Raw genomic sequence first — 19,033 nt, 5'->3', positions numbered from 1 at the left:
CCAGGACGGCGGGCAGTCATCAGTGTGAGCTTCCTCGTCAGTGAAAATGCAACATTTAACTGTTCCTCTAAAGGTCATCATTACCGACTAGAACCCTGATTCTGCATCATTCGTACAGCTGAAGATATGGGATAAACATTTAATCTTTTGTATAAAAGTATGAAAATAAAATTGGAAATAATTATTCGAACGCAAAGGCTGTAAATTCGTTCTGATTGTTTTCTTTTGGGTCAATTTAAAATAAAAGCTTTGACTGATTGGTTCTGACTCCTGACTCTAAACTGTTGTCGTCAAATATATATGATGAGCTAACCCCAGAACATACAGAGACCACAGTTCTAAGATTCTCTCCATATCACATGGATCCAAATCCAAAGATATACCAAATATTTTGTATACACACAGCTCATTTTCCCCACACACAGAATATTTTTTTACAACCATCAGTGTAGAGAGTAATTGGTTTCTTGTACCTTTTAACGGATGGAAAATGACTTCTGGCATCCAGAACAGCAATCATTAACAGGATTAGGCAGAAGAAGATAAATGAATAAATGACTGAATGGATTTAATTTGCTGCATAACCAAAACTGATATGCTAGATTACCTATCATTGATTTTCGCTGATTACAGACTGATTACAGACTGATTACAATGGTGCCTGGTGGCTTTCAACGGTGCAGGGTAATGCCCTACACTAATGGAACATCTGGGCACATTCTGTGGACATTTCTTCACATCTTCAACCAATTAAACATGCAGTTTATCTGATAACTGCTATTCAAAATCCGCAGTACCGACGCAAAAATATGGATCTAAATTTGAAGTGTCCCAACAGCTACTGTATAATGGCAAATGCAGCCATAAAAAAGTGACAAAGCTTGTCAAACATGTCAAAGTGCCCTCATTCCACACCATATGTGGGCCAAATGTGAGTGTCGCATGTGCCGGTCAGAGGTTGGAAATAGGCCACAAATACTTTGCCATCTGGACTCTGGCATGCTGCAAAATTACTCTGCCATGAACCATCTGCAGAGCATCAATGTAAAGCTGTGATACCAGTAATACCAGTGATACCAGTGACACTTCTGAGCAGCGTTCACAGGTACAACAGAACTGAATATTTAAGAATTTCTACCAGAGTCTGAACTAATTTCTCTGCCGGTTTGGGCGGTTTTGCACTTCCCTATATATTTAGGCCTGTTGTTTTTTCTTTCCAATCTTCATAATTCTCAGCCTCAGATGCTGCCACTCTCTGTGGATCTGTGCTACAACCTGCTTTCACAAACCACGAGGCCGCTGCCCACTGTGCCGGGGAGAAACATTGCGTGCTCCGGGGTTAAAATGCCATAATAACCTTTCAACTGTTCACAGAGGGAAACCTTATGGATCTATTTAGAGTCCACTGGGAGGGTGCAGGGAGTCAAGGGGGAAGGGGCAGGTCCACATCTTCGGCGGAAACAAACCCGGCAGATCGTACACACCGTAAATAGTGTGGAAGCCCTTTAGTTCCAAGAAGTATCATTATGTTGGCAGAAATAGAAGTACACACACAACTGTGTACTCCACAGTGTAAACAACAGAAATTGCAATGAAAGGGAGACATGGCAGGAAAAATAACAGCGGAGCTGCAGTTGAAAAGTAAACAAAGGGAATAAAAAATCCACTTGTTCTCCAACACCTTGTATCCACAGTGTAGCGTGTGCTTTAGTGGCAGGACGGTTATTAGTTTAGGAAATTAATCAAACTAACTATTCTATAGACGTAAGGCAGGGGGTAATTTCCAGATTATATTTACGAGGTACTTAATGTTGCGCCAGGCGGAAGAACGGCCATCTATAACAGAGGGCCCTGCCTCCCGGCAACATGTGGCCCGTGAGATAATTTGATTCAGCCTGTAGACAGAGGTTCAGCGTTGATATCAGAGGGAATTGCTTTCTTCAATACACGGAGCTTTGGAGAGGATTTGTTTGTTCTGATGAAACCAGCGCTGAGCTGTGAGTAAAGATCGGGATGCTGGGGTTTGGTTAGGATCTGAAGTCCAAAGACTCTTCATAGCTAGTTAACATGAATATAATCATTAATAATGTGTCATACATTTACAGTATGATTGGCTGTGTATTAAAAAATGCAGAGAATGGAATTGACAATTCTATAAAATGTAAACTGTAACATGATTTATGTATGGAACTGTTGAATTACAGCTCGGTGACGACACTGTGTAGTTCACTGGTCACTGGTAATCAGGCTACTATTTGCTGATGACGTTACTAATATAAAGTAACATTATGTCAGCTGATTTTTCTTGCAGCTTAAACATTCGTTAGAAGGTATTGTTTGGTTATCTTTGTTTTTTTAAATGGTGATGTTGACACATTTCTTACTGATTGACCAGTAAGGTGATTAAATGAATTTATGACCAGGATTTGTCCCACAAGTCTACAAGCCTGATGCACTGAATTTACTAAAACCTTAAAATTGGTTAGAATGTAGGCAAATGCAAAATAATGGTGTTCAAAATCCGTTGAGTGAAGAGAGAAATCCGTAACATGCTCTGAGGCATCGGGGCTATCCACAAACTTTTAGTCAGTAAAAGGCCTCCATAAAATGAAGAGTCCAGAGCTGCGGCCTTAAATTTTACAGATTTTATTTCCATTAAACTTCCTGCCAAAATGATCTTCAAGGCCTTTTCCCCTTAATCATTATGTGTTGCAGCCATTTTCAGGTTTCACGTGAAGCAAATGCTCACTCACGTAACAAATGTCGTTTTATAAAGTGGGACACATGGACCCTGAAAGGACGCTATCAAACGAGGGCACATGTAATTGTAAATGGGTGCATGGGCACAAACTCCAAATCCAAACATCAGTGTTTATCAACCGTGGTCGTAAACTGTGATGTTTACTGAACACCAGGAGCACGTATTAACAGGGAGGTCTTGTCATTTTTCACTTTAATTCAGACGAACCCTAAGGGGGGGCTTTGTGAAAGAAACGGCTTCTTGCATGCAGCAAACTGAGGTTCTCAACTGAATGACAGAGCATTTTTAAAGTGAGATAAAAATGCAGACAACTTGACCTGATTCTTTCCCCTTCACAGCTAAAAGGCAAAGGCAGGACATGTGGTCTGGCCTAGTTACACCTGACTTCTCCTCGTCCTCACAGGTATTTAGAGCAAATATATATTCAGACGTGCACTCTAACAATGCCTCAGCCTAAAGGGGTAGGCATCAGTAAATTTCAATTTTCTCCTTCCAAATCCATGGGTACACATTAACATCTAAATGCCCTGTTTGTTAACTGTGAGTCATAAACCTACAGCAGAGGCACTGGGTTTAGAGCACGGCTCTTCAACGCATCACTTGCTGCCAGCTACCAGTGGCTCGTCGCCCCTTTCCACCCAAGGGCTAATGAGTCAAAGACATATTTGAAAACTTAATTTGTCTTAACTATCAATCAAAACATGAATAAAATACATATAATTTGGATAGACGAAAACCAAATAAAAAAAATTAAAATAATGAAGAACATTAATAATACTGATTAAAAAAAAAGTTTATCTCAACCTTTAATAATTTCTCTATTGTTTAATATCTGTGTATCAAGAGCTAAAGCTAAAGTTCGCTACCACACAGCGTGAATGATGCGTTTACATCTGCCATGACGATTGACAAACACTTGTAAAGTGCAGTCAGTTGTGCTATTTTTGTCCAGTAGACGGCAATATTCTGCAGAAAATAAAATTAAAAAAATAAAAACAGCCTATTTGGTCAAAATGGAGGAACAATACCGGGCCTTGAATACATGGATGTTCTTTGTGTCTAATTAATTAAATACTAGTCTGACCAACAACCACTCCTCCTAGGCGTATGTTACGTTGCACATTATACGACCGCGCAGGAGCTCTGAGAGAACGAGGCAACGTTTTTTGACCCGTCACTATCGGCACAGGAAAATAATTGATTGAACCATAACATTTTGACAACTCTGGAGACTAACCATGTAAAGTTGACACTATTCACATTGAGAGAGTTCCAAGTCCATTGGTGTTTATAATAGCATTATCCTATTCTTAATTTAGTTAACTAACGGACTATTTAAGTATTAACGCCCAATGTAGCATGTCTGCATTTGGCCATTATTAACACACACTGCACACTGGCATCAGGTGCTGTCCACAAACTCTTCATCATAAGTGTTGAGCGCCACAGAGCACACCGCTGCATAATAAGCCTTCTTCTGTCAAGGAAGTATTTTCTATTTGTGATATTACAGCTATAATGGAAGACTGCAGTGCATTTGGCCCTGACAGGGCAGTGGTGCATTACACACACACACACACCCCCAAAACAAATGCAGCCCACTGCTCCTGTGTCCAGCACTGATCACTAGGTTGATAAACTACAATGGAAACATCTCACCTTGTTTCAAAATACGGAAATATAAGCATATGACATCTGTTGTATTTGTTTCGATGGACAAAAACAGTGTGTTCGCAGTGTAAATAATATATAATATGGGCAGTGTGTAGTTATGTAGCCAACCAACCAAAAGGTGACTCCGTGCTTCCACAGTCTCTTTTTAAAACCACTTCATTGAAAAATCTCAACCTTCTCTTCTTGAACTACTGGGTAAATTTTTTTCTGATAATATATATTATATATATCATTATAATCGATTGAATTTCATTGACCAATCCGTAATCAATCAGGTTGCATCGTTTCAAAGCCACGGGTGGAGCTCAGCACTGGCTTTAAAAAAAAAAAAAAACAAAAAAAAAAAACAACTACCAGTCTGGCAGCTTCCTGATCCACTAATTCTAGAGTTCAAATTGAGTCGGTAGTGAATTAGAGGGTTTTGGCTGTGTCACACCACAGTTTGGCCTCCTGTGGGTTTGCCATTGTATCTTTTTCTACTGCTGTAATTATGACGAGGGCTGGTATGCCATGTTTATAGCAGACTACCATCACTTGCAGTACTATGGTGCCAAACCCTAGTTGTTTCAAAGTCAAACCCCTGTCCAAAGACCAAGGGTTTAAGGACATGTCAACACACACCTTCTTGACCTGTATTTTACGTCTGCAAAATTTAAAACGTCAATTAGTGTGACTGTATATCCTACAAACATCAACATCCATCTTCTAGTTGTTTGGACAGTTTGGACACATCTCAACCCCTCTATGAGTTACTGGGGGCTGGGATTTCAGTCCAGACGCACGACTTGCGTCAAACCAGCCTCTCTGAGTTCGGTGGGTCTACAGCTGACAGGCTGACACAATTGTCAAATGGACTGTGAGGATTTGTCCACTGATTATTATTGTCGAGGGCAACGGTGTCACTGAAGTTTTAAAGGCAACTCTGGACACAGTCAACAAAACACCATCAAGATTCACAGTAATTACTTAAATCCACCAAGTCTATGAGCCAAATACATCATTCGGTCTGTGGTTGCCAAAAGTGACCCCCGAGCCGGGGGTTTGACACTTAGATCATTCAGTATAGAATTCCAAAGACAATCTAAATTCACATTTGTTCTATAGTGGTCAGAGCATCTTCTGAGGTAAACACTAACAGTGATCATATGTTCTCTGAGAAGGTGCTGATTTTTATTGAAAACAACTAATAATGTCTGCCGCTCTGTTATTTTTGAACAACTCAGACTTAATCAATAATCTATTGTCTTCCCAAATCAGCACTCTGATCGATTCTCACTCCTCTTTTCAAAGGAATGGTCTGAGTCTATACCTGTTACCTCACAGTTCTACAGAGTAACTGAAATAAGGCAGTATAGACCGAAAATCTGAATGACCAATTACTGGAAGGTTACAAGCAGAGAAGTTAGGCTTTCCCTCAGAACTTCGTACACTCCCTGCTGTGTGAAGGACCGAAGGCAGAGCGACAATCTTTTCTGTGCAAATATCAATAATCCCCCTGAAACTGTTGTTTTTAATTAACTGACACCAAACAAGTACGTAATCAAAAGAGCAAAGCCAGCACACATAAATGTTCAGAGAATTTGAAATCCAAGGCAACAACCGAGGAGCTAATCTGCGGAAAAAAACATGGGACACTAAGAGTGTTTAAAAAAAAAAAACTTTAATTAGTTTCTACGGGCAATAGTCTAAGCTGTGGGCTAAATGGAACACAGAGACCAGGGGGGGTTGTTTCACTGCTGCACTTTCCCTTCTATTTCACCCACACACAGTGCACTGAAAAAGATCATTAATGACACACACTTTGCATCTGTTAGTCTGTCAAATGTCTCGTATTGACTTTGTGATTTGCAGCCAAAGTCTGGATCATCTCCAATCCTCCTTAACTGCTGTGAGGTTGCCTGAACACGGGAAGAGCAGAAATGTATTTAAAGTCGTTCACATTTCCCGTAGGAATTTGAGAGACAAGAGTGCTGAATTTATTTTTTGTGTCCTGAATCTACTTCTGTTATTGAAGGACAAGGAGAGACATGAAAACAGTAGTGCTTTTCTTTGTTCCTTGGTTAAACGCACGACCAGAGCGTCTTTACATGCAGAAACCCATCTACCGTTGCGTGTTGCCTTCAGTTTATACCGAGGCGACCTTCGTTACCTCCTGCTCTCTTAAATTTTACTCTTCCATTTCCTGGATACGAACACGAGCAGATTTATGGTCTAGGATAAGTCTGTGTGTACCCAGTACCGATGGAGAGGTCAGGAAGTGAAGAGACAGTGTCAAAAACAGCAGACAGGAAAGACAAGACTCCCTCCCCCTGTCCTCCCCCACCTGAAGCACAAACACAGCATCCAGCAGCAGCGACCTTTCTTCTCTCTTTTTGTAACCTCAGTGTCAAGCTGAACTCTTCTCTTGAAAGACGCCTGCTCTCCGACACAGGAGCTGCAACACGTGACATCACCTTAACGTCACTTCAAGAAATCAAGGTGATCCAAAGGAAGAGCGAAGGACAAAGACGACAAATAGTTTCGGTGAACTGATGTAACAGCGGCTGAACTGAAACAAGCAGACAAGACTTTAAAACATGTAATTCTTCTTAATGAAAGACCACAGAGAGTAATAATTATAATAAAAACACACATATGTATTATAATTATAAATATACTGTATATAGACACATATATAGATAAAATAAGTATATATATACATTATATGTGTATATATATTCAGATGTATGCTCCTTTTATTTATGAATAATACAAATAATTGAGAAACTAAACCAAAATAGCGGCCTTCAAAATAAAAGCCTTGTAGTTGTACCACATAGCTCAGTGTGATACAGTAGGCGCTGTAGATACACATTAGTTTCACTATTTATTTAAAATGGTTGTGTTTTAAACAGTGGAGGGGAGTGTGTAGGGACAGCAGTTTAGAATTTAAACTCTGGCTTAGCTTAAAGTTAACCAAATCTGTGAAGCAGCTATTTGTCAGAAAAAGAAACCCATTTGCACATCCTTAGATTGTGTAATATATCCAATTATTTTATATACTGTCTCAGACTGTGGTGTGCAGGAGAAGTACAAAGAAACATATTGGTATTCTGCGTTTGCCTGGTGCCTCTGAAGAAAAAGAGAAGTAAAAAAAAAATCGATTTCTGAATGCAGGTGTAAAGGGAAATAAGGTTTTACTCATCTGAAACCGTGAGAAAAAAAAAATCAATAGGCGTTCCTCGCTTTTAATATTGCAACAGGGATTACAATTAAATAAAGAATGTGTGACATCAAGAAGAGTTGATGGTTTAAATGTAAAACGGTAGCAGCTCTGAGGGCCTCGGCTGAACACTGACTTACCCAGGATACACTTACTTTTCTCTTAAGTAAATGTTAATAGAGCGTGAAAACATTTGTCCCTAACAGTAATAGACTGTGATGTAACATCTTATTCAACCGCTGAAGTTGGAATAGATGAAAAAAAGGAAGCAAGTTCTACTAATTCAGGGGTCTAAGACTTTCAGACTTTGGTCTCTTAGCTCAACTTTAGTTCCATTTCATATTAGTCATGGTTACATTTAAAGCTTGATTCTTACTTTTCAGTGTTTCCACTTGACACTGACACTTCCTCTGCTTGTGCTGAACCTTCTTTTACAAAGATGTGAGCGCCTCACACATTTCAATCTTTTGTGTATTAAAAAGAAGACTCTTACAGCTGACTCTACATTTTTACATCTGAATAACAACATCTACAACAAACTAAAATGTCTTCTTCTGACCAAACAAAACAGACACAGTGAAGGAAAAGGGAAACAGCTTCCTTTTCCTTGTTCAGCTCGTAGACCCCGAACCACCATTTGAGGCCCACTGGTCTAATATGTATGTTATATCTCAGTATATCTCTGCTCGGTCATTATTTCAACATGTCACTGTAGCCTTATGTCACACTTGACTTAGTGCAAGTGAGAGCAGGTCGCTCCAAAAACTAAAGTAGGCCATCTGTACAGTAAACATGCTGTCCCTCTGGAAGGTGACTGAATACATTGGATATGGTAAAGTGACATTTGCAGTCCTGGGCCATTCATGCACACTCAACTGACTGACAGTTGTGTTTTACGTTGTCCACATTTTTTCGGTGATTAGCAACAGCAAAACACCAGAACAGGAATTGTCTGGTAAATGCTATAATAAATAAATAAAAAAAAACAAAAAAAAACAATAATAAATAAATAAATGTGTACTATATTGATCCCATATTTGGGAAACTGTTGTGTAAGCAGCAGATATGCTGTTAACAGGCTGCTCCTAGCAAGCATCAAGCATGTGGTTCCTCTGGGAATCGAACCCAGGACTCCCTGCGTCCGAGGCAGGCGTGCTAACCGCTACACTATGGAACCAAATAATAATAATAATATTAATAATAATTCACTCCTCCTATAGGAATATTGCAGTGGTAAATAAAAACTAGTAAATTGTCCGTCCACACTGTGGCCACACGTATCTGCGGTGATAAAGGAAGATATGGAATGCTACCATGACAGACAACCCCACCTACAGTGATACAAGTCCAATTACTGGACCTCTGCTGTGGCAGGAGCTCAGCAGCTGCAGGCGACCATGAAGTGCAGTTGCATGAAAAGAGCAAGACAAATTGAGAGTCAGTAACTGAGATGAAAGAAAGTGAACGCCTCTGTATTCTCTGTGAGTAGACAGCCGTCTCCCCCTCCATCTATCTTTATCCACAACCAAATCTGCTTAAGCTCCCTCATACACTTATTCTTGATAAGGGGAGCAGTAACACACACACACACACACACTCACGGGAGGAAAGTGTGCTTTGCAGACAAAGTTAATTGGGCATAGAAGTAGAGTTTCGCCTTGGGTTTGACTTCCAAAAATATTATGTATAATAATAAACCATCGCAATTGTAAGAAGCAGCTCTGTATAACGCTCTGTCAGTCAACCATTCATTCATCTGCCTCTGCTTGATTCTTTCAGGGTCCCAGGAGTGGGGACGGGGGGGGGGGGGGGAGTCAATCCCAGCAGTTAACAGGCGAGGGCGTGGTGAGACCTAAACTGTTCTCCTGTCCATCACAGGTCCACAATCACACTCACATTTAGGGTGAATTTAGAGTAAGCAATTATCTTAATCCTGCAAGTTAAATTAGTACCAGGAGAAAACACACACACACACACACACACATATGGATAGCATGCAAATTCCATTCCCCAGTTTTAACCTCAGTAACTACTGGAGCTAAAGTAAAACATAACTCAAGGTTCTATGTTCAGCTCAACAACTTTGTCAAAAAGTCTCCTTCACTCAAAACAAGTGAACAAGGACATGGCAACATGTTCTGTGTCTGGAACACAGTATACAGCCTATTTTTTAACTCTTTTTTTTTGTCCCTAAACAAGAGTAAAATAAAATGTACTTTATTTTTAACAATTTCTTTCCATAAATAAATCAAATTTTACTGCTGCACTTCAGCTTTAAATGCTTGTTGAACAGGCACTTAGACACGAATGCCTAAGCCTCCTGCCTGTTAAACAGAGTCATGTTTGGTATTCAGAGTAACCCTCAGAAAATATAACAATTATTGTTGAAAACACTGACCAAACAACACACAACTAAAACTGCAGCCACCAAAACAGCTTATTTTATAAAGATCCAGCCAAATTCCTCTGAAAGGAGACCAAAGTTTGGTTTCACAGTTGAAAACTAAGAGCTTCTGTCTTACTTTACTGTTTTATTTATTCAGTGGAACAAAACAACTCCATTGTTTATTGTGTTTCACGAGCATTTCCCATCAGAAATATCTGCTTTCTGCCCGGTTACATCGATTTGTTTGGGAGGAGGCGAGTTGCATTAATTCTGAATTACACCTATTTGCTTCTTCATAAATAAGGATTGGACAGTGACATGATTGGATTGAAGTATACCGTATATTAATTATTCTGCGTGGGTCAATAAGAAAATCAGAATTCTAAGTCTTTAGGCATGTAAATAATGTGGGTGTAAGGAAATATTGACACACTGAAATATCATGATATTTCAATATTCTATCCATATTCTACAGCACTATTCTTTATTTACAAAGAGCATGCAAATATTTATGGCATTGGTTCATTTTGATTTATTTCTCTAGGGATTTCACCTGTAGATCGGTCGCCTGTAACATCTTCTCCCTTACCTCAAGAATCTTAGAACCTTCTGCATGCAGGCAAATATTACAATGTACAATTAGCCCTTTAACCGAAAATATATTTACTAGAGAACTAAACTGAAATTTGAAGTCTCGTTTTTAACACTGTGCCATTTTTCCCCACAGATGTAACCTTAAACCAGGCTCATACCAGGCAGCATTAGTCACATTGTGTCCTTTTTTTTACAGTATGTGCTCTGCTCTATACGCTCTTCATTTGTCACTGGGAGAATAATTTACTAAATTGCTCATGTTCTATTTAAGAAGATTTATAACTCCTGCTGGAGACCATAAAACCTTCATTGAAATGCTTTAAATAGATTAAAAATAATGTGAGACAATGGCTAATTTTCTAAAGGCTTTCAACCAGATTCTTTTCAACCACTAGAGCAACCACTTGTTAAAGCACTGTATTCATCCCTTTCATTAGGACATACCAGTTCTATTTAATATAGAAAACAAAATGTCTGTCCCCAATACAATTTTTTTTTTTTGGATTTCAATAAATGTATAATGAATGGAAGGCAGTGTGATAAAAGACACAGCTCTGTGGGCAGTGGTGACATATTAAAAATTATAACATTAAATTATAACTAGTAACAATGAATGGAGGACAACACACACCCCTTGCTGGAAAATATAAAAATCAAAAATAAAACTCACATCTTGGTCTAACACTATTATTTCATCTTTATGATACTGATACTTATTCAAGTCCGTCAGTTGTTTTTTTTTTCAACCACAAGTCATTTTCTCTTTGATCCTCACAATTTTGGAATCCAGTCGTGGGCCGGTTTGGACAGTTAAGTGGCCCGGATTCAGCCCGTGGGCCACCACTTGATAATCAATGCTTTAGAGTTTGAGTATTTAAATTAATCATTTGAATGATACTGATATCAACACTGGTATCGATCAATCCTCGTAGCTTCAAATGAAGATGTGGTCAATATTTGGCAAAAAGTCAAATAAGTGTTTTTTTTTTCAAAACTTACAAACTTTACAAAACGGCTTAAAGGCAACAACAAACTCTATGATAGAGTAGTTTTATATGTTTGTATTCCATCTCTTCTGAGATAAAACACAACAATTCTCCACTATTTTTTTTCACAATGACTTTTATGAACTTCCTCTCCTTAAATACATTCCTGTCAAATAGTATGAGTGAGAAAGTTGAGGTAAGAGATTTATAAGGACAAGCATTTCAATCAATTCCACAGCCTTCTTACTTGAGTCAAACCGTATGCCAAAAAAGCTCTTTTTAAAGGAAGGCCTGAACATCAACTTGACCGCCTGATTAGTCCTTCCAGCCCTCTGAGCCAAATTCTGCTCCAACATTACTGGCTGATGAAGGCCATATGCTGTTTTCCAAGAAGCCAAGATATACTGTTTCCAGGGGACCTGACAGGCAGCGAGAGAAATCTTAAGCCTCAGCATCCTCAGCACAGTGCACCATTACTCAGACCGTTATCAGAACTGAGCAGTTCTTAGGATGATGAACAAGGTGAAAGAGAAGAGGCGGCTTCACAAAGGGTGCGGAATCAGCACTTCATAATAAAAAAAAGTCATGGTCACACAAACAGTCTCATTCTGTGCACTTTGAAATTTGGAGAAGAGGTTCAACCTCCGACTGGTCGTGACAAAGACAGGTGTCACGAGCGTATTCATGGTGATGCCAACAATTCAGACTTTGACAGAGAGCACTTTTTTTTGCCTGATCAAAACAATAATAATAAAAAGGTGTTTCACCAGGGACTCGTTCTTCTCTTCTCTCATTAATCATCATTCCCCTCGTAGGAAATCCAAATTTGTTGGTAGTATTTCTAACAGCACATTTTTATTCCAATGACTGCACTAAGTATTTGTTGAATGCAAAATATGACGATAATAGATTCCGTGGACCTTTAAAATGATCTAAAGGAGGAAACAAAATCTGTGTCACTATCTTTTTCACACTCATACGTACACACAGACACACACGCGCACCATATGACCGTCTCCCTGCAGTGCAATGACCTCATTTACTCAAGTTTTGCTGTAAAATGGCCAGCAATGTTGACACTGTAGCTCCGAGGAGAGTGGGATTTTGCAGTAAATCAGGGCTACACAAAAAAAAACCTCACAGGGTTGACTTCTGAGAGTCTAATTTTCCCCCGTACACTGACAAGATCTAGTGAATTAACCTTACTTCCATGAAGATACTCATCATGGCCTAAACGAGTAATTAATTCTCCCTCTTCAAACAGTTCATGTTTCAAAGGGTCCATCTAGGCGTTAATCTGCAGTATTTCTGCAGCCTTTGATGCTCCTGCACTTTTCACTTCAGGATAATGATTTGAGCAAACACAGCCAGTCCAGACTGAAATGACATCCATCGATCCGGTCTGTCAATGACCAGCGTGTAAGGAGAATCCACGGTGATCATCCCCTGGTTTTCATATTCTTCTCCATCAACATCAGCTTACGGCAGACAATACAGAAGACAGTGACCGTACCCATTTAGATTATAGTATTACTTGTTGTTAAATACAAAATACCTGAAAACATTTGCAATCATATTTCCATAAAACACAGTAAACATCTCCGTACATCAGGTCAGTCCCCTTAATGGGTGCTAAAGCAGGCGAAAAATACTTCCATGAACACTCTTCTCATCCAAGAGTCACGGCTATATTTATAAATATATTATATAGCGAGACAACAGGTGAAATAACTTCAAGAACAAACAGGAACTGGTTCATCACAAAGACAAACGACCGCAGCATAAAAAGCCGCCATGTTTTTGTGGAGCAAAGCTTTTAAAACTCTCTACTAAAAAAAGAACGCAGGAACCTCAGCTCCTCAGGCCGGGAGATAGTGATGGTACAACAGAGGTGCTACAGGGGAAGTAAAGGAGTGAAAGAAAATAAATCATCTACGTCAACTTCGATCCCACAACAGAAGAGTGGGTTTAAACACAACCAAGATCTCACACTAACTGTAGAACACACACGTACACACATCGGATCAGGAGAAACTAGCATCGTGAGAACTATCACTGCAGGAAGCCTGTGGCATAGACCTTTAAGGGATGGAGCTTGTAATAGTTAGGGTTGCTAGTTAGAATTCCAGCCATAGCCAAGAACTAGGATATTGAGCAATGTTGAGCAATTAAAAAAAAAAAACACATACAAACACAAAACATGCAGCATAATGGGTTTAATACAATGAGCCATGTATCTTAGGGAATAAAAGACATAACATTTTTTATTTATTTATTTTTGCTATTTATCTTATTTTGAAAAGGTAAATTGCCTCTCTAATGGTTTGGTCTGCTGCGATCAAGACTTTCAAAATAAAGTATGAGGCAAATTTATTTATAAAACACCAAGAAAAGACGATGTGTTGACATTCCAGAAGGAGACAACAACACTGCCACAGTGCAAACATTATAAATCAGTGAACAGCAGGAGGGAAATGAAGGTGTGACACAAACTTTTACAACTTCACTCTCTCTACTTATCTCTCTATCTAAGCCTGCACGTCAAACAACAGCTTCTCTGTTTGAGCAGCAACTGCCTGCAGGAGTTGTTGGAGTGTGGGGACTTGCAGCACTCACCATCTTCCTTTTCATCGAACACTGGTCTCTTTGAGGAACTGTTGGCCCCCATCCTCTTCTTCCACTTGCCCCAGTGAAACATTGATGCTCAGATCGCATTCCTCGCCTCTTGGAGAGAAACTACAGCCTTGTGTTGGACTCGCTCTTCAGAAGACACAGAGCAGAGAAACCACACATGTCTTATCCCCCCGTACTGCCGCGGTTCCCTTTACTTTTTGGCTTAATTTCTTTATCCGTTTTTTTTATCTTCCTGGAGAATGAGCTCCGCGAGTTGAAGTCTGACAATTGAAGAAAAGCATTCGCCAGGAACACGGCTGCAGCGGAGGTCGGACAGGAGCCGCCAATTGGACTAAAAAATGACAAACTGCTCATTAAGTTGCAGCTGGAGGTTGACGTAATCGCTGGTACTGCTCAGGTGTCTTTCGTAGCTTCCAGCAACAAACAACTGACTTGTGTTGATCGAGACTGAGAACGGGAGCTCTGCCGCGTCAAGTGTCACGCAGTTCCTAAAAATACACAAACCGGAAGCCACCTGCTTTTTTACCCTAAAAAATAAAATATATATTAATGAAACAGTTAAAACATTTACAAATGTGTTCAGAAATTTGGGGGTGAGGAATACAATATACAATACAATATCATACCATACCATATTACATGTATATAGAAAATGACAACACAAAATAAGACGCAAATTGTTTAAAACAATTTAAAACATGTTAAAAAGGGGAAAAAAAGTTAGCATTTCATGTATGTAACTACAAATCAATTTATAGATGGAAAAAATGTTAGCAAAAATAAAAAAATTTAATAAAAGAATTGACCATAAGAAAACTTAACTTGAGGCCATTCTGCCAAAAGTTTATTGGTCAGACTGCACATGTATTGAATACAAATGAACGTCAAAAATGATTAAAGCATAGCTCAAAATATTACATTCCAACTGAAAAGCTGAAAAAGAGAGTTATTTTAGATTTACTTGATGTAATTCTAAAATAACTGGTACTGTATGTCGGTCAGAAAACCAAACTTGGACTCCAGTCTAGTTTTGAGGATAGTTATATCATTATGTACTTCTGACAAACATGGGAAAATAGTGACTGGGACCATATATTATTAAATGGAAAACCTTTCCATAATATAGCGCCTCATCCTTGTTTTGGCCGAGTTACTCATTTTATACTGAAAGTCCCAAAACGGAACCTTGACTTATTTGAATTACTCTAACTTTGCAGAGCAGCGACTGTCTGATCAGTGACTGTAGTGGAAGCAGCTCTGTATTACACACATTGTCATGCATAACAAAATGCGAGAGAAGCAGCAGCAGCCAAACAGTATGGGATCAAACCGAGGTAGTCGCTGCTGTCCTTAGTCCATGCCACTGCTCCACAGTGTCACCAGGAGATGGCTGAATAGGTGAGAGGACGAAGGAGACGTCAATGGGAAAGACTGTCTACAATCTGCACCAAATAAACTATGGCGTTTCAAATTATTGGGTGCATTTTATCACGTGACTGTCTCCCACCCGACCAGGACTGTCATCGTTTGGTGATCACGTGTGCAGCGTCTAAACTTTACACGTGGACGGAAACTGTTTACAGGGTTGCCATGGATACGGATGCGGCGTAGCTAGCTCCTATTTAGCAAGAGTAAATTTGAGTTGTTTTTTCATATACATATAACAAATAGCTTTCCAATGGGATCTCAGGTATGGAAATAGAAGTCTAAATATTTGTTTGGATGAATCCAACTTTAGAGGCTAAGTTTCTGCTGTTTTTTTTTTTGTACAGAAAATATAAAAGCGCTGTTTTTACTGCGATATTATGTCTATAGACGAATTCGTTTGTCTATTACACATTTTTACATATGTGTGATAATACTTAAAGTACTAAATAATAAATACCAAGTCATAAATACACGAAATAATAAAGCCTAAGTTAACTCAACTCAACGAACCTTACAGTAAATCAGGAAAAATAAAAGTAAAGTAAAAACCATCGACCAACAGCAAGCATTCAACCTAAAAATAAATAAATACAGTATATAAGCTTGAAATAATTAAGCTGTAAATAAATATGAGCTGTATAGTTAGCTATAGTTTGTTTGTATTTTATGATAAATCCGAATATTTAGCCAAGAAAAGCTCAAGTTGGTTAAAAAATAAATAAAGAGGATAGTTTAAAGAATGATTTAAATATTTGTAGTTTAATTTGAATAAAATTACACTGGAACCTCCAATTACATATTGATTAGTTATTACTTATTAAACACATGTTGTTTATACTGCTGATATAAATTTAAAATGTTTGCTTGTTGTATAAAACGGCCACAGTTTCTTATGGTCAGAAATTCAACACATCTGTCTCAGTCGAAATGCATTGTGATGAATTCCATCATCCTGACCATTTCGCAAACTTTTTCTCTTTGATTTACAGATATGAAGTGGACTACATGAGTGGACAGTTACTGTAGACTGGTTTTGTCCAGTAAACAACACCCCTACTCTGCTGCGTTGCTTCAACAATGTCTTCCCCAGTGGAAGTGAAGGTGGAAGAGACGAAACTGATGGAGGAGGATCTCTCAGACCTGAAGCTAAGCCCTGTCTTTGGGAGCTGTGTTGCCAAACTACATACAGCGCCCCACTTCCTGCCCGAGGACGTTGAGCCACAGGAGTTGTCTGGAGGCAGCGTGATAGAGACATTATGTCTGAGCAGAACACAGTTGAACAGCGTTTCAGGAGATATTTTGACAAATAGCAACCTTAAGGTCAGTTTCCTCTTGGTTTGTGCAGAAATGCAGTGTAGGTTGTCCACAGCTGATCCATTCAACACTGAATGATTACATTAATGGTCTTTGCTGATCACATTAATGGCAGCTGTGTTCAGTTTATGTAGGTCAGGCCAGTAGCAGCAGTGAAGCAGCATTTATCCCTGTACTGGGAAAGCATCAAGGAACACAGCCATTAATCCTTTGTTATTAGTTCTAATTTCACCACTGTGACCTGTCAATATCACTGCTCCTCAAAAGGTACACACACACAGGAATCAAGGAGTTACTACGAATAATTACCTTTAAATGCAGTTGGTGCATCATTTAGCTTTTCATGGTCTTTATTGTCATACAGTATATTACATAAAGGGACAGGCTATTGGGGCTATAAAGGAGGCTAATGACTCTGGTTATTGAGAACATAGTGAGCACTTGCTTCATTTAGTGTTTTATGGGTAATTAAAAGACTTCAGAATCAATGAAAATGTGCTGCTGACAAAACCTGTTCAGTTTGGTTTTAGTTCTGACTGTTAATTATGTCAGTTTTATGTAGGTAAACAATGATATGTTTGTTTATGAATTGTCTGTTTATTCTAACCGCTCACTGTACTCTCTTCAGTATTTGTATCTTGAAGGAAACCACATTTCCAGTCTTCCAGAGTCCATGTTTATCCACTTGCCACACCTGCAGTGGCTGGACCTTAGAAATAATCTTATCGCATCACTTCCAGCTGCTATCGGCTTGCACAGGTAGGAGACTTTTGACCGTGATTTTCCAAATATTTATGAATTGTTTTTATCTCTTTTTGATGCACTAAAGGAGTCATTTTCTGCTAGTTTACATTCAAATACATGTCATGGACATTTTTTTGGACTATTTAACATCTGTATCTTTGCACTTGACTAATATATTATAATTTGGTCAACGTAGGTCTCTGAAAACGCTGCTGTTAGAAGGGAATCCAATCTCAGAATTGCCTGCAGAAATGGGTAAGCTAAGCTGTTGGTAAGCTGTTAGCTAAATACATAATTACACAAATCTGAAACAAGAAAAGACTATCATATAAATAAAATGTGATTCATTGCCAAGCAAACATCGTGCTGCAGACAGCTCTAGATTCCGGACAGCGCATAACAAATAAATAACACCAGGTGGCAGCAAAAAGTTAAATAAACTAAAAGAGAAAGACTCTCTCAGAGAGCTGTTGATGAGGGTCTTTCTTTAATATCTGTGAACATATCAGCATGTGTTCAACTAATCAGGCCTAGGTTTCACACTGAGTCAGTAAAATAGTATGAAATTATTACATTTCAGTACAAATGTAGATTATAAGTATTTTTGTTTGGCAATGGGATATTTCTAATGAGAAATAAGTGCAGTGGCTCAGGGGAGGTTAGGAAAAGCTGCTTTAGATGTCATTCATAAACTAAAACCTGTCACAGAAATGGTCAGGTGCACTTTCAAAAGCGTTAATCCCATTATCATGCAGAAGCCCAGCTTCTATGTCCCTCCACTGCTTATTGACTTCCAGTGAAGCCCGGCCTTAGTTGAAGTGACATTTCTGCTGTATTTATTCAGTCACTGTCTCGCCCCCACAGTAAAAAAAAATCTATCCAGTCACTGCCACATAGAAGGCACTTAGAGGTGAGTTTTAACAGGGTTTGAGAGCAGAACGTATGAGAACATACATGACATTTTAGAGGAAACTGAGCTCTGTTCATTGTCTAAATAGGTCTTGTATATTCTTGATTGATCAACTGAATGTTGAAACGCTACAAACATTGCTGTTAAATGACTGTTATTTGGTTTACAGGATATTTGATTACACTCAAAGGTTTGAACCTGAGAAACTGCCCCATCACTTTTCCTCCACACGACATAATAGACCAGGGGGTCCAGGGCATCCTCCAGTACCTGAAGAGAGCTATGGAACAGAGACAGGTTCACCTGGCAGAACCCCATTCAGGTAAATCAGTGACACCTAAACTTTGAACAGTACAGCAGCAGGTTGTTCAATATTCAAATGTGCCGTAGCCATCTGTTT

At 39.0% G+C, this 19,033-nt stretch overlaps 2 protein-coding genes and 1 non-coding gene across 4 annotated transcripts in view; 1 reads left to right on the top strand and 2 right to left on the bottom strand.

Moving 5' to 3' along the window:
* Nucleotides 1-14,943, bottom strand: part of stk32c (serine/threonine kinase 32C) — a 64,032-nt gene extending 49,089 nt beyond the window's left edge. Inside the window, exon 1 of the mRNA XM_025060780.1 lies at nucleotides 14,220-14,943. Coding sequence (XP_024916548.1) covers nucleotides 14,220-14,301 — 82 coding nt within the window. The 5' untranslated portion in view covers nucleotides 14,302-14,943. The remainder of the gene's footprint in view (nucleotides 1-14,219) is intronic.
* On the bottom strand, nucleotides 8,742-8,814 carry trnap-cgg (transfer RNA proline (anticodon CGG)). Its single transcript has one exon. It is a non-coding gene; the product is annotated as a tRNA-Pro (tRNA).
* Nucleotides 14,944-15,346: 403 nt separating the features above from the next.
* Nucleotides 15,347-19,033, top strand: part of LOC103387518 (leucine-rich repeat-containing protein 27) — a 7,314-nt gene continuing 3,627 nt past the window's right edge. Inside the window, exons 1-5 of one of the 2 annotated variants that reach the window (XM_017037355.2) lie at nucleotides 15,347-15,635; nucleotides 16,655-16,985; nucleotides 17,608-17,738; nucleotides 17,920-17,978; nucleotides 18,803-18,955. In XM_017037355.2, the coding sequence (XP_016892844.1) occupies nucleotides 16,743-16,985; nucleotides 17,608-17,738; nucleotides 17,920-17,978; nucleotides 18,803-18,955 (586 nt within the window). In that variant the 5' untranslated portion in view covers nucleotides 15,347-15,635; nucleotides 16,655-16,742. The other variant, XM_017037357.2, reaches the window with a different exon arrangement.

This window comes from Cynoglossus semilaevis, chromosome 12, assembly GCF_000523025.1.
Source record: "Cynoglossus semilaevis isolate Cse_v1.0 chromosome 12, Cse_v1.0, whole genome shotgun sequence".
Classification (NCBI taxonomy): domain Eukaryota; kingdom Metazoa; phylum Chordata; class Actinopteri; order Pleuronectiformes; family Cynoglossidae; genus Cynoglossus; species Cynoglossus semilaevis.
This window is presented reverse-complemented; position numbering and strand designations above follow the sequence as displayed.